Source organism: Tricharina praecox (assembly GCF_024521635.1).
Source record: "Tricharina praecox strain CBS 144465 chromosome Unknown BZA05scaffold_12, whole genome shotgun sequence".
Classification (NCBI taxonomy): Eukaryota; Fungi; Ascomycota; class Pezizomycetes; order Pezizales; family Pyronemataceae; genus Tricharina; species Tricharina praecox.
Window position 1 is genome coordinate 27060 of NW_026250414.1, and position 13027 is coordinate 40086.

General features: G+C 55.9%; 7 protein-coding genes and 1 non-coding gene across 8 annotated transcripts; 4 read left to right on the forward strand and 4 right to left on the reverse strand.

Moving 5' to 3' along the window:
* The first annotated feature begins 256 nt into the window (after positions 1-256).
* Positions 257-329, forward strand: BZA05DRAFT_t167. Its single transcript has one exon. It is a non-coding gene; the product is annotated as a tRNA-Cys (tRNA).
* A 28-nt stretch (positions 330-357) lies between these two features.
* Positions 358-1330, reverse strand: BZA05DRAFT_397778 (TPR repeat protein). The gene has a single exon (XM_051483652.1). It carries the CDS (start codon positions 1249-1251, stop codon positions 457-459), a length of 795 nt encoding a protein of 264 aa, XP_051339280.1. The 5' UTR covers positions 1252-1330; the 3' UTR covers positions 358-456.
* Positions 1331-1702: 372 nt separating this feature from the next.
* Positions 1703-3326, forward strand: BZA05DRAFT_473926 (uncharacterized protein). The gene is made up of 3 exons (XM_051488094.1): positions 1703-2161; positions 2227-2887; positions 2956-3326. Exons 1-3 carry the CDS (start codon positions 2108-2110, stop codon positions 3012-3014), a joined length of 774 nt encoding a protein of 257 aa, XP_051339281.1. The 5' UTR covers positions 1703-2107; the 3' UTR covers positions 3015-3326.
* Positions 3327-4651: 1325 nt separating this feature from the next.
* BZA05DRAFT_397782 (uncharacterized protein) lies at positions 4652-5682 on the reverse strand. Its single transcript, XM_051483653.1, has one exon. The coding sequence runs from the start codon at positions 5184-5186 to the stop codon at positions 4926-4928; it is 261 nt and encodes an 86-aa protein (XP_051339282.1). The 5' UTR covers positions 5187-5682; the 3' UTR covers positions 4652-4925.
* Positions 5683-6371: 689 nt separating this feature from the next.
* Positions 6372-6807, forward strand: BZA05DRAFT_444944 (uncharacterized protein; the record flags this gene model as incomplete). Its single annotated transcript, XM_051486960.1, has 3 exons — positions 6372-6453; positions 6520-6638; positions 6694-6807. The coding sequence occupies 3 exons, from the start codon at positions 6372-6374 to the stop codon at positions 6805-6807; spliced, it is 315 nt and encodes a 104-aa protein (XP_051339283.1).
* Positions 6808-7806: 999 nt separating this feature from the next.
* Positions 7807-10127, reverse strand: BZA05DRAFT_43438 (major facilitator superfamily domain-containing protein). The gene is made up of 7 exons (XM_051486318.1): positions 9664-10127; positions 9563-9607; positions 9451-9510; positions 9281-9387; positions 9072-9213; positions 8679-9013; positions 7807-8618 (listed from the first exon to the last, which is right to left on the reverse strand). The coding sequence occupies exons 1-7, from the start codon at positions 9818-9820 to the stop codon at positions 7935-7937; spliced, it is 1530 nt and encodes a 509-aa protein (XP_051339284.1). The 5' UTR covers positions 9821-10127; the 3' UTR covers positions 7807-7934.
* Positions 10128-10157: 30 nt separating this feature from the next.
* On the reverse strand, positions 10158-11167 carry BZA05DRAFT_43468 (uncharacterized protein). The gene has a single exon (XM_051486335.1). The coding sequence runs from the start codon at positions 10964-10966 to the stop codon at positions 10436-10438; it is 531 nt and encodes a 176-aa protein (XP_051339285.1). The 5' UTR covers positions 10967-11167; the 3' UTR covers positions 10158-10435.
* A 589-nt stretch (positions 11168-11756) lies between these two features.
* BZA05DRAFT_436224 (uncharacterized protein) lies at positions 11757-12956 on the forward strand (the record flags this gene model as incomplete). Its single annotated transcript, XM_051486401.1, has 4 exons — positions 11757-11870; positions 11910-12055; positions 12121-12179; positions 12323-12956. Coding segments are annotated over 4 exons (536 nt in total), but the record flags the coding sequence as incomplete, so codon positions are not given.
* Between the last annotated feature and the right edge of the window lie 71 nt (positions 12957-13027).

Consider the following 13027-nt stretch of genomic DNA (forward strand, 5'->3'; position numbering starts at 1 on the left):
CATCGCTGTGAGTCACTGAGTCTGCGAGATTGGAGTAGGGAAAGTATAATAGCAAGGCTAGGTTCTGGTCGAATCTCCTCACATGAAGTTCTATCTCCTGATGACAAGGCGGCCTTCCCAGTGACGGCGTATCGCACGTGTCTTCCACCACCACGTACACTGTATCATGAAAGTAGGGGCATACTCGCGAATCTATACCTCGTTAAGTCACAAGTATGCTTGGATAATAAAGCTTACATACAAATACCAGTATTAAGCTCTCGTAGCTCAGGGGTTAGAGCGGTCGATTGCAGATCGACAGGTCCCTCGTTCAAATCGGGGTGAGAGCTTAAATTTTTGGATTTTCCAGTGATCACATCTGGACAACGGAAACCGAAATTTCTTACATGCGTGATTATGGCTTTACAAGTCATCATGCTTCGCTCATTCTTTTACAGTAATATTAAGGCCTCTTCTCTACTTGAAGTCAGGCATCCGTCCCAATCCTCCGATGTCTGCCTTTGACGCCTCCCTTCCCTTCCTGACTTCCACATGATTCCTGATCATCTTCAAAACCCCACTATCCCTCCATCTCCTCGGCGGAGGCCTATACGGCTCCCTATTCCTCCCTATTGTCTGTGCCCACTCGCCCGGCGCCTGCCCGCCAAACTCCGTAACACCAGCCTCCTTCTTTTCAATTTCGCCTGCCTTCCCACTCTTCTCATCCTTCACAGTAGGACTGGCATCATCTGGCCCGGCGCCCCTCACACCTGCATCCGCGCCGCCCCCAAGCGGCGAGCTGCCCCCCTCCGCGTACTCCACACTCGTCGGCGGCGCCTGCTGGGTAGCCCAGTAGTAGATATCCCAATCATTCTCGTCGAGGAAGCGATCATACTGATCTAGCATGATCCTGTCCATGCCGTTCAGATGTTCGTTCGCGAACGTGCTCAGCAGCAGGTCGGTCTCAAGGATCCCGCGCTTGCGCGACTGGTACACGAGACGCGCGCGCATCGTTTTGAGGTCTTCGCCTACGCGACGTAAGGGCTCGACCCGGAATTGTCCCGACAGGATCTCGCCAACGTCGAGTTCGTGCGCGGTGTCGCCGAAGGAGCCGGCGAGGCCGGGGTGGGTTGGGGCGGAGGAGATGGGGTCGCGAGGGGCATTGGGGGTGACGGCGGAGGAGGCAGGCGTGGATGGCTTGGAGTTGGAGGCGTAGGTACGGAGCGGGGTTAGCACCCGCGGGCGGAGGAGGTGGGAGAGTGGGCGGAGCATTGTTGTTTTGCCGATGGTAGGGAGGATGGAGGTGGGGTGGAAAGGGCAGTTCGAGATGCCGTCGTGTTCTCGGGAGTCGGCTCGGCTATCGCGGACTGTGCTAACTATCGCTGGGCCGAGAATGGTGGGCCAAGATCGCTAAATCACGTGCTCCGGGTTTCGCCTCCCTTCAACGTGCTTCGGCACTGCTCTTCTGGAAGGTACGGATGCGAGGATTCATATCCGTTTGCTGTGTAATTTGAATGCGACCCAACTGGATCATCGCGATACGGAAGGTTCATAAACACTCCATTTCATATATATGCGATGCCTATTTTAGACGCCGTGCCGTTTCAGCTTCGCGTGATATCCCATGTCTCGGAACCAGCTTCCCTGCACAGCCACAATAGTTCGCCGCCAGTAGGCCACCCCTGCCACACTCATCCATTCAGCTCACCGCCATGCCAGCACTGCATGAAGAACCATGCTAAGGCGTTCTACAGATACCCACTCAGACATCGAACAGCACACTGCACACGTACTCTTGCTCCCTCTCCCCTTCTGCCCACTCACTCCAACGAAACAACTCCTCCACCAACTCATTCGGTTCGCTCGTCCCGTCCCCGCGAATCACCTCCCGTCGCTTGAACCCACCCGACCCCCGTTTCAGCAAGCCAGCCAGCCACCGTCGCCTCCTCCTCCCTTGCGCTCTCGGCTGCGTGGAAACCCGGCGGCATTCACTCGCAGATAGACTCGCTGCAGAGATTGGTGCGACACAGCAGAGTACAAAACTCTGTCGCTTCCCCGCCCACCGCAAGGCATAGCTCTCTCCACCTCACACCTACCTTTCCCCACGAACGAACGACGAAAAGAAACCATGTCGTTCAACCAAGTAGCTTACCAGAACCGCGCGATCCGCTCCATCCAAAATGTACAGCAGTGAAGAAGCGGCCCCCTCCGATCGCCTCGGTCGCAGTCGCTAACATCTCATTCCAGGAGCTCGATTTCCTCGTCGAAACCGGCGTCCTCACCTCCTCGCAGATGTCGCAGATCCTCAACATCCTCCCGAACCCATCCGGCGTAACCGCTACCTTGCGCGCACAGACTCCCGCCACGATGGCGCCGGCCCAGTCCGCCACACCCGCCGTCCCGCATATGGGTTTCACACCGCCCATGTCGCCTCCTGCGTCGACCAAAACGCCAGCCCACGAGAAAGCGATGCAGCCCATCTCCGGCCCCACGCCGCCGCAGCCGCCGCCACCGAGCTACACCGCATCAGCGGGGATCCTGTCGCGCGCCGAGGCGATGTGGGCGTTCAACGGCTCCGAAGCCGGCGATCTGTCGTTCCAGGCGGGCGAGACGATCGAGGTCATCGAGAAGATCAAGGACGACTGGTGGCGCGGACGGGTCATGGGGCAGATTGAGATTGGACTCTTCCCGAGCTCGTATGTGAAGGAGACGCAGGTGCTGGGGAACGGCGCGGGGAAATTGCCGGGTCTGCCGCCGAGGAAGGAGACGGGATACTCGGCGTACGGACCCGGTGGGAACATGATGACTGATGTCACCCATGGATCTGGGAGTGGGGAGTACCAGAATGAGGAGAAGAAGGGTGCGCTGGGAAAGAACGGGGAGAAGTTTGGGAAGAAGCTGGGAAATGGTTTGTCATCACCCCCTGAGTTATGCCGCTTAGCGGTCGGCTATCGGTTACTAACGCCACCCTTTCAGCTGCGATCTTCGGTGCCGGTGCAACAATCGGCGGCAAGATTGTTAACGGCATTTTCTAAGCGATTGGCGAGAGACGTTGCTTCTGTATTGGTTTGTGCGGCTCTTCGGGTTTCTTAGCTTCTTTCTGTGTGCGCTATGCGTTCCTCATGTTTGTATTTTCCAGTCTTTTCTACGATAACGTACGACAGTGTGCTGGTTTGCGGTTGCTTATGACGATTGATGTCTTTTTTTTGCGTTCTGAAGACTTTGATATTGATGTGTATATTTCTTACTGTAGAAGTGCCGACTGCTAAATCGAGCTTCCATGTGCTTTCGTTTCCATAGCGCTCGTAGCTGCAATGGAGCATGCGCGAAGTCATTTCGAGTGGCACTATGGCAAGGCTTGTGTGATACAGACCAGCCATATGGACCTGCTGCTCCCCTCCCGCTCCCTCCCCGCTCCACGATACAACGCACCTCACTGCCAGAGTACTCGGATTTTTTGTTTACTACCACCACAGCACACACGAGTTTTCTTTTCCGTTCCGTTCCTGATTCACGATGAAACCTCTCCCGTCTCTCGTCCTCGTGCATGCACTTTTCTGGTGCGTCTGTGCACTTCCGGCCAGTCATAGCAACGTTGAGAGAGACCCTGGAGCACCTCTGGGATCGGGCCTAAACGGCGAACTCGTCCAGCAGGATGCGGACGGATTGTTGTTCATGAGGGCTGTGGGAAGTGCGCTTGCCAGTGCCCCGTTGGTGAATAGGCGGCAGATGGAGGGTGGGGATGTGGTTGAGATGGACCCGGCGGTAGGGGCTGTGGCTCAGGGTGATGGGGCAGTACAGACTGTTGTTGAGTCCACTGTCGACGATGGAAACGGAAACGATGAGGACGGAGATGCAAACAGAGATGAGGACGGCAAGTCTGACGAAGAAAATTCCGACCTACAACCTCCCGCCCAGGCCACCCCAAGCCTGTCTGACAAAGAAAATGCCGACCTGCCACCTCCCTTAAGCGTTGAACTCGTCGAGCAGGATGCGGAGGGTGGGGGCGTGGCTGAGATGGACCGGGTGGTAGAGGTGGGGGTTCAGGGAGATGGAGCAGTACAGGCAGTTGTTGAGTCTACTATCGACGATGGGAACGGGAACGATGAGGACTGGAACTATGAGGTCTGGAACGATGAGGACTGGAACAATGAGGACTGGAACGATGAGGACTGGAATTATGAGGTCTGGAACGATGAGGACCGGAACGATGAGGACTGGAACGATGAGGGCGGAGATGCAAACAGCGATCCGGACGACAAGTCTGACGAAGACGACTCCGACCTGCCACCTCCCTCCCAGCCCACTCCAAACGAGCTTCCTCTCTGGACACCCGATGTAATCGCCACGACTCTGATCCTGATCCCCGTAGTTCTCGCCATCACCATAATCATCATCCTCTTCTTGTTTCTGCTTCTGCACTGTTGTACCCCTCGCAAGATCGCCCACGTCACGCACAGCACCTACACTCGGCAATACCTAGGTCGACAACCTGGCGGCAACGATGCACCAATGGATCCCGAAGGAATGCTTGCAGCGGCGAATGTGCCCGAGATCACTCCTCCGCCGCCCAGCGCAGCCGCACCCTCCTCCTCCTCCGCCCAACCGGAAACTACCAGACCCGGCGGCAGCAGCCCCAGTAGCGCCCTCTACATCCCGCACTATCCGCGGCGCCACTTCGACCCGACGGATCTCGACGGCACCGTTGCCCCAACAAAGTGGCACCACGGGCTCCTCGACCTTGGCGGCGGCGTGTCACCACGCCCAGGCAGCTTCTTTCGCACCTTCATTCCCTCCTCCCTCCGTAGTGATGCCGAGAGCCCCCCGGGGAACAAGGACCCAACAGCACATAACCTCCGTGAGGCGACGAGGAGACTCGAAGACGCCGCCACTGTGCACCTCGAGGGTCCATCGGCTTCCCTTGCCACAGGATTGCAGGACTCCTCCTATGGTCGTGAAACGCTACGGGATCGCAGAAAGGGCATGAGGGACAGCTGGCTGGACAGCATCTTTACCGACCGAGCCCCGGGCACCGAGAACCTCGCTATCCTGAAACAACGCGACGGCGTGTTGTGCGGGGCGTCCATAGGCGGTGCTATCGACCCAAACACGATCGTTATCGATTCCACCTCTACTTCCACATCCACATCCACTTCCTCCGCACCAAGGAAGCCCATCGCTGCAATCCACACAGCCACGGACAACATCAAGTCCGAAAAACAACCGCTGCGGACATACCGCGTGGCCGAGTATAGCTCTACGGGTTCGTCGACGGGGTACGAGGCCAGTCAGTCGGATCTCTCAGATGGCAGGGAAAAGGAAAATGTCTCCCCGCCGCCCCCGCCGCCGCCGGTTAAGATACAGTTCCAGGCTGTTCCGTCGGGTCAGGTGGTTGGATTATTCGCGGTGAAGGGTGATGTGGATGGAGAGCAACAGGAGCCGGAGCAGGGGTTGGCAGTGGCTAGTCTGGATGGGCCTGCTGATGTTCATGAGCGGCTGAAGGAGAGGGATGTAAAGGAGGAGGATGGAATGGAAGGCGAGGAGCCAGAGTCAGAGTCAGAGTTGGCAATGGCTAGCTTGGATGGCGCTGCTGACGTTTACGAGCCGCAGATGGGGGAGGGGGGTGTAAAGGAGGTGGAGGGGGAGGAGACGAAGTTGAAAGAAGAGGAGAGTGATGTGGAGGCGGAGGAGAAGGATGTGGAGGTCGAGGAGAAGAAAGTGAAGGCGAAGGAGGAGGAGCGGGAGTCGTTGTGGGAGGAGAGCGAACAGGGAGGAGTTTTGCTTTGTGATGACGTTCAACTATGAACGGATGAAGAGTAAGAGGTGGCTGTATTATAAGACTGACGGGCGGATTATTACTCGACTTTGCTTACACTAGGTATCATCCATTATAGCTATGGGGTTGGGTGGGGTTGGATGGTATTGTATTGTAGGTTTCAGATTGTACTTCTAGTTGTTGATGGATGGGGGGATTGATGAAATGGATTATGGGAGAGAATTCGGTTGTGGCCTCTGTTTTTCGAAGTGAAACTACGGTCTGCTTTGCCAGAAAGTCTACTGAGGAGCTATTGAGAGTAGATCACACATCAGTTGGCGATCTGAGTCTGACGTCTCATTGACCGTGACGTGGCTTCAAAAGTACCAAGTTCTCTAGAACTACGAACACCCATGAATATCAGCTCCATGGCTGCCACTCTCTCCCACCTTTCTACATCCATCTCCCGAAGAACTCAACTTCATCGCAACTACACAATTCAACAATTGTAAGTCCCCCCCATCTCCCCTCCGCTCTCCACAACATACACACACACGACCAGACACACAACCCGTCACTCGCATATACTCCATCCAGCTGTATTCGTTGTTCACGAACTGCGCTCACAGTAGAATAGATGGTTGCACCATCTACTCCCACCGCGCACGGACACCTCCTTCGCGACCGCGCGACTATCAAGGCCGCAGGCGCCGGTGAAGGTAAGCTGATCCCTCTTCTCTCGCGAGTCGCCACCAATTAATGCATCACTCACTCGATTTGTACAGCTTTCGCCGGGCTTCGACTCGCGGAAGCGGACTCGGACCCTTCGCCGCAAGAAGGCCAGCCCCCAGCCAACTTGGGCTGGGGCGAAGGCTACCAAGATGCGGCGGAGCAGGGTACGTTTGTTAATTCATGCTGCCCTATATTTGTATCTATGTCTCTAACATTACAATACACAGAGAGCCGCCACCATCACCACCACCACCAGCACCGCCACCAGCACCACTGCCGTTACAAAGAGTCGTCCCAAGGCGATCAAGTACCGAAGGGACCTCTATCGCGCTGGCCGCTGACGGGAGGACGAGAATCGTCCAGGTCGCCGAGGATGCGGAGGTGCGGAGGTGTCTGCGGACGCGGTCTCGGTCGAGATCGTGGTCTCGGCTAAGCAACGGTTCTTGGACTGGATGGTGGTCGCGAGACTGGAAGGGGAGGGGGAGGGCGAAGGGAAGGGGCAGGGCGAAGGGGAGGATGAGGATGCGGAATAGCGGGCTATTCCTCGGAAATAAAAGTACATTTTTGCAAGTCAGACTTCTCGTGAACCGTCCAGACGGACGGACTATTCCCAGCCCTGCTTAGGTAAGTCCTATGTGCATACACGGATCAGCAAGTAGGTCGTAAAAACGAGGGTTCAACTCGCGGGGTGCTGAGCTAAATGATGCTTTTGTGTCTTGTGGCTTTTTTGGCTTTTATTTCTTACCCGAGTGCGATATTGTGACTGTTTTTATCTTCTTTTTCTGGCCTTTGCCACGGCTGAGGATTACGCTGTGCTCATGTGTCCATGGTAGCTCACTCGTTTTTTTCGTGCCGGATCTGCTTGGTCGGCCAGCCACGTGACTGGTACACTCTTGCCGAATACCTATCGCGGTAGTCTAACTACGGTACATACATTGATTGTTGTTACTTACAAAAAACAAAAACCCCCGCCAATCGAATAAAAGCCCGCCGGGAACTTTCTGGCTACATACCTGCCTGGCTACTACCGGGTATGCTACATACGCACGAGGACGGGGTCACACTAATTCCCCAGTACCGGATGATATTGCATGATGGCCGCGTCCGTTCATCTATGGTGTCTCGGGTGTAATGGCGTGTTCGTATTATACTAGATCGGCCATCTGCGAAATCTTAAATCTGTTTCGGTCGGTCGGGCGGATGGAGGGAAGGATGGCATGCAGGCTCGGATGTCAACGTTACTCGGTATTCGCCACGTTTTTAACCTTGATACCGAAGGCTGAAGCGAGGTGTTTATAGATTTCACGGGGAACATCGAACACGTGATTGTTTAACATTGTCACGGCACTTTACAAAGGCAACATCTCGAGATCTGATCCGAGCGCAAAGATTCAATTCGTTTCAATTCCTCAATCCACCACCTCCGTTTTCCTCCAACCAAAAAGTACATCGCCCGGCCCGCAGGCCACTATTTCCCCCCAACTGTTGCTTTTTCGTCCCCCAAGGCCTGGGCGGTAGTAACGCGCTCGACCATCTCGAGCTCCGCCTCACCCGCCTCGAGCTGTTTCGTCTTCTCGTCAGTCCCAGCGTCTCCGGCGGCCTTGGCCAGCTCAAAGTGCGATCCCCTCTGCTCATTTCCGCAGGCAGTCCAGATGAGCAGGAGGACAAAAATGACGCTCATCATAGCGGCCTGGGTGATGCCGTAGTTGGGCCTGTGCTCGCCGTCGACAACGATGACCAGGCTCTCGGAGATGGCGGAGGTAAGTTGCGCCGCCGGCGCGGAAATCATGTTGCCGAGCTGGTAGCAGATACCCGGGAATGACGAGCGGAATTGCGGTGGCGACAGCTCGTTCAGGTGGATTGGCACGACGCCCCAGGCTCCCTGCACCATGAATTGGATCAGGAACGCGCCGGCGGTGAGAGTGCCCCAGGAGGTCGGAAGGACCCAGAGCGGGATCAGAGCGGCACCGAAGGCGCACGCGACGATGATGGTGGCGCGGCGACCGAAGAATTGACTGTAATACCCGCAGAAGGTGCCGCCCACGACGGCGCCGGTCTTGGCAATCATGGTGGCTTTGGAGGACATTTGGCTCGAGAAGCCTTTGGTCTGTTGCATGTAGGTAGGGTACATGTCCTGACTTGTGTGCGACATCTGTAGGGGACAGGTTAGTCAGCTGAGGTATGATGTCGTCGGGCTGGGGGGGATGGTTACGTAGTTGAACAGCGCCATCAAGATGATGGCGTAGACCATCCGCTTCCAGTACTCCCTGAGGATTTTCTTCGCGTCGGTCATGAACAAGCGGATCTTTACTTTCCCGGTGACCTCGCTGTTCTTCTTAGCATCGATGAACTGCTGAGACTCGGCAAAGAAGAGACGCGCGACGGCCACGGCGGCGGTGAGTCCTGCTCCGAGCCAGTAAAGCATCTTGAAGCTGTGTTTCGACGCGGGAACGATGCTCATGTTGAAACCGGCCGCGATGAGGTAGCCGAGGGCGTATCCTTGCTGCAGGATTCCCGAGAACAGACCACGGGCTTCCATAGGCATGTCTAATGTGGCGTCAGTTACTGTGGCGTCCGTGATCGAAGAGCACTTGGTTCTCCTTACTCTCAAGTGCCATGGATGCGGACAGTCCCCAGATTCCGCCCATTCCGATACCGAAAAGCGCCCGCACACCAAGGAACGTCTCGAAAGTCTCGCAGTACGCGGTCGCCAGTTGCAGAACGGCGATAATGAGCAGATTGACGATCTAGCCCTCCCACGTCGGTAGTTAGCACATGGTGTCAAACGGTCCCGCAGACTGTGTTTCTACATACCATCGGCCATTTTCTGCCGTACAAATCTCCCGCAAGACCAAAGATGACTGCACCGACGGAACGGAAGAGAAGCGTCAAGGTGATGGAAATACTGATGCTCTCCCGCTCTGTTTCGTGTGTCGTTCGTTAGAAAGGCTGGGGTCACACCATCGACAGCGGTGGAGACAAACCATGTTCGTAGTATGTCGCTAATTTCGATATGGAGAGCGATACGGAGTGGAAATCGTATCCTGTTTCGGTTAGCGAATATACCGCCGGAACGGGGGAGCCTTTGAAACAAACCATCCATAGTCCAGGCCATCCATCCAACCATGAAATAAACATAGTCTATGATTATTAGCTCTGCGCGCTCAAAGGAATACAGGAGGATCCGGAAGACGCACTCATCAAGGTAGGCCGGCGGATGGTCGTGAGCGGATTCTCCACCTTGACACGAGGCAACTTTCCGTAGACGGTTTCTCCATGCTCGTTGATGTAGTAACCCTGGCCGGTAGTGAAGATCTCCTTGAGATGGATACCGATTCTCTGGAGGCGACCCATGATTGGCGATGTCTCTGATCGGTAAATGCGGGGGTGGGTGAAGTAACAAGGGAAGTTGATGGAATGTCCGGACTCAAAGATGAGCGGACAGGGTGAACTTTAAGTAGTGATGCCGTGTGCGCGCCAGATATTAGGTGCCGAGGGCGAGGGCCTGCACCGAGTTGGAGACAATCGGATGGATGGAGGTTGTGTATGTCGGAAGGCGAGACAAGAAGCGCGTGAGCATCGTGTGCTTGCCTTGCCACCATTAGGCCTGTAGGTGCGGTTGGTTTCACCATACTGACCACCAGAAGAGTTGCAGCTGGATTCCTACCGGGTGCGGGGAAGAAGCGGAAGTACCGTGGATTGGCAAGTTGGAGTCGATAGCAGAGTGTCGATACCGAGTACACCACGTTTGGGTATAGTGCATAGTTCGTAACTGGACGTTGCGGAATCGGCCGTCGTTCTGACGATGTTTTTTTGCTTTTGCTTTTAGTTTCCGGCGCTACCCAGGCACCATCGACATGCGGCCGAAAGAGGAGGGCGGCGCTGCTGCGCATCGAGGGTTCTCCAGTGGCATCGAATTGTATGCCGAGATTTCAAGATGTTGCCGTAAGACGAGGACCAAAAAGCTGCTCACGCTGACACTTGCATCATGCGGAATGGGGAAGTTGGTACCATGCCGTCACGACTGCCCGCGTACGGGTCTCCACCAGAAGTCGGTCGTCCGGTTGTTCCCACGTTGGACCGTTGACTGATTAGTGTTCGTTTTGCACGGCAGGTGTGTGTAGAGAAGAGATGACAGCCGGTACGCGATAAAGTCGACATGTCGATTAGGGGGCTGGAAAGCAGACTTGAAAATAGAGTGCAATCGATATGCACGGTCCAGCGCCTATTCAGGATGTTTCTCCGGACACGGGTCGAGGCTACAGATGTACCCCGCCCCGGCATTCTCCATGAACCTAATCCTCCAGGCTCCAGATGTACCACCCCACCCCCGCCATGACATTCTCCATGTAATCCTCCAGGCTCCAGGTGATACGCTGACGCACCAAGATATGTATGTAGTAGTCGGAACTCTGCCCGGTGCGCATCGATGGGTGCCATGGTTTGAATGCAGCTTCCCGAAGACGCCACAAGCATGCCGATCGCTTTCCGTTCGTTCATCACAGCAACAGATGTGGATCTGGAGAGTTTTTGGGCAACCGTCTGTCTGACCGAATATCACAGTAATAGATGTGGAGCTGGAGGGTTGTGAGCGCCCGTCTGTCCGACCGAGTTATCGAGAAAGACAGGGAAGACCGCTTGATTTGCGTAGATGGGGGCACGGCTGATCCAGGGGGGGCGTCTTGCGCGATAAGTCGTTCGATGCGCGATAACTGTAATTGTCGAACCATGTGGGGATAAACTATTCGGCTGTGCATGATCAGCAGCTGGCACCGTGGAGAGTGGAGTATGTAGGTAGGTAGGTATCTAGGGTACATTGCGAGGATACAGGCGGGGATAATCCGTGAAACACCCAGGATCATGGGAGCGTGATCGATAGCGTCGGTGAAAGTGGAGATGGAACCTAAGGTGTGCACTCTAGGCACATACGTAGCACCGTAGCAGCCTCGTTTCCGGAACAGTTCCGGGGCGGCTCTCCACGGCGGAATGTCTTTGAAAGGTAGGTCCCGGTATGCCGAAGCGTATTGTGGGGACGTGAAGAAGCAGAATTCGGTACCGATACATGTTGTCGGTGAGGCCGCGAGACTCGACGTCGCGTGCCAAGTTTGAAGGCGTAAACAAGCATTGCCCAGCCCCGCCCGGCTATGCCGATGGTGTGTAACGGTGCGAGACGATAACTACCGTAGTCACCAGTAGAGCCTCGTCGCCTTGGCATACATACGCCTCGGAAGGCGCTTCGGCGTGTGATTGGTGGGGTACTGCTCGGAGACTCGGTTAGTCCTGCGGAAACATGGAGGAAGGTGGTTCTGCTGTCGGCGCCATTCCGGGCTGCGCTCTTGTCTTCCCGACCGTCACGATCACGACTTCCTCATCGGCCATTCTCCAAGGCGCCAGAGCAGAGCTAGTTAGTGAGACTAACTAACAAGAAAGCTTCGCGGAAGAGGCGTCGGGGCGTCAGGGATCCTGCGGTCGGCGCAATGCTCGCGGCCAACAGGCTTTTCCGACGAGCTTTCCGGCCGTAAAAACCGAACCTCCGAAGTACTTGCCGTCGCGCCTTGCTATGTATCTGTGCAAGCTCGATACATACCGGTACGTAGCAATCGCGAACGCCCCTGCCCACGAGCCGATAACTGACCGTATGTATATCGCGCAAGCATCACGCCCCGAGTCCCTCCGACGCACCTGCGCCAAGTGACGGATTCGCGCTGGGTGGGTGAGCGACGCCTCCGGCCAGTTCCCCGCATCTCCCCACTGCGTCAGCAGAGCGCCGTCGCACACTCCGCCCTAGTGTATTCGCCTATCAACGGGACCGTTAGCGATGCATATACTCTATTCGCACCCTGCTTATGCGTGCAGTGGGCGGAACAGCCGTGTGCTTACATATTTGGTATGCGGACCTCCGTGGCGGGGCCGGCAAAGCATTGTGGATCGGCGCAGGCCAAGAGTCCAAGACCACGGCCGTGGAGTGCGGAGAGGATCCGCGGCAGTAGTGGCGTTCCCCTCGGTCTTCACCGACCCGAGTGCTCGATGCCCCGACGCGAGTGATCCACCGTGTGTTGCTTGCCATTTCTGAATCAGTCAGGCTCTCCTAGAATCGTTTCTCAGGTGCAAATCTAAGTGAAGTGATTGGTCCCGCATGCCAGCAGAGAGGCCGGTCTATCCCCGGATTCTGCGGCCAAGAAGTGGAAGTTGCTGCCCTCGCATTGGCTTGGAATTGATCGTCCTGTCTCCTAACTCGACACCGTTATACTTCAGCCCCACAGCACATGGTTCGCATAAATCACTCGCCTGGCGCATTTGACAGCTTCCCCATACCGCTAGCCGAATAGGCATCATGTAGAATCCCGACTGCTGCTGCGGAAGATGCCATCGGCACCTGCGAGAACATTGGCATCGTTGAGTGAGTGACACGTCGCTAGGGCTGAAAATTTGCGGAGAAAGTCGGGAGAGAGAATTCGGCATGTACTCGCTGTCTCAAAGCATTTGTTAGATCGTCGGAAGTCCGGAATCTGCCACAGTTGGACGTCTGGAATGTGCCGAAGACGACGGCAGCAACGCCGA

Excerpts from the sequence above, each read along its gene's own strand:
- BZA05DRAFT_397778 (XM_051483652.1), bottom strand. The coding sequence starts at position 1,251 with ATGCTCCGCCCACTCTCCCACCTCCTCCGCCCGCGGGTGCTAACCCCG.
- BZA05DRAFT_473926 (XM_051488094.1), top strand. The coding sequence starts at position 2,108 with ATGTCGTTCAACCAAGTAGCTTACCAGAACCGCGCGATCCGCTCCATC. Across the intron at positions 2,162-2,226 it reads CGATCCGCTCCATCCAAAAT|GAGCTCGATTTCCTCGTCGA; the intron begins GTACAGCAGTGA and ends ATCTCATTCCAG. Across the intron at positions 2,888-2,955 it reads TGGGAAGAAGCTGGGAAATG|CTGCGATCTTCGGTGCCGGT; the intron begins GTTTGTCATCAC and ends CCACCCTTTCAG.
- BZA05DRAFT_397782 (XM_051483653.1), bottom strand. The coding sequence starts at position 5,186 with ATGTTGTCCGTGGCTGTGTGGATTGCAGCGATGGGCTTCCTTGGTGCG.
- BZA05DRAFT_43438 (XM_051486318.1), bottom strand. The coding sequence starts at position 9,820 with ATGGGTCGCCTCCAGAGAATCGGTATCCATCTCAAGGAGATCTTCACT. Across the intron at positions 9,214-9,280 it reads ACGGCAGAAAATGGCCGATG|ATCGTCAATCTGCTCATTAT; the intron begins GTATGTAGAAAC and ends TGGGAGGGCTAG. Across the intron at positions 9,014-9,071 it reads CGCATCCATGGCACTTGAGA|ACATGCCTATGGAAGCCCGT; the intron begins GTAAGGAGAACC and ends ACGCCACATTAG.
- BZA05DRAFT_43468 (XM_051486335.1), bottom strand. The coding sequence starts at position 10,966 with ATGAACGAACGGAAAGCGATCGGCATGCTTGTGGCGTCTTCGGGAAGC.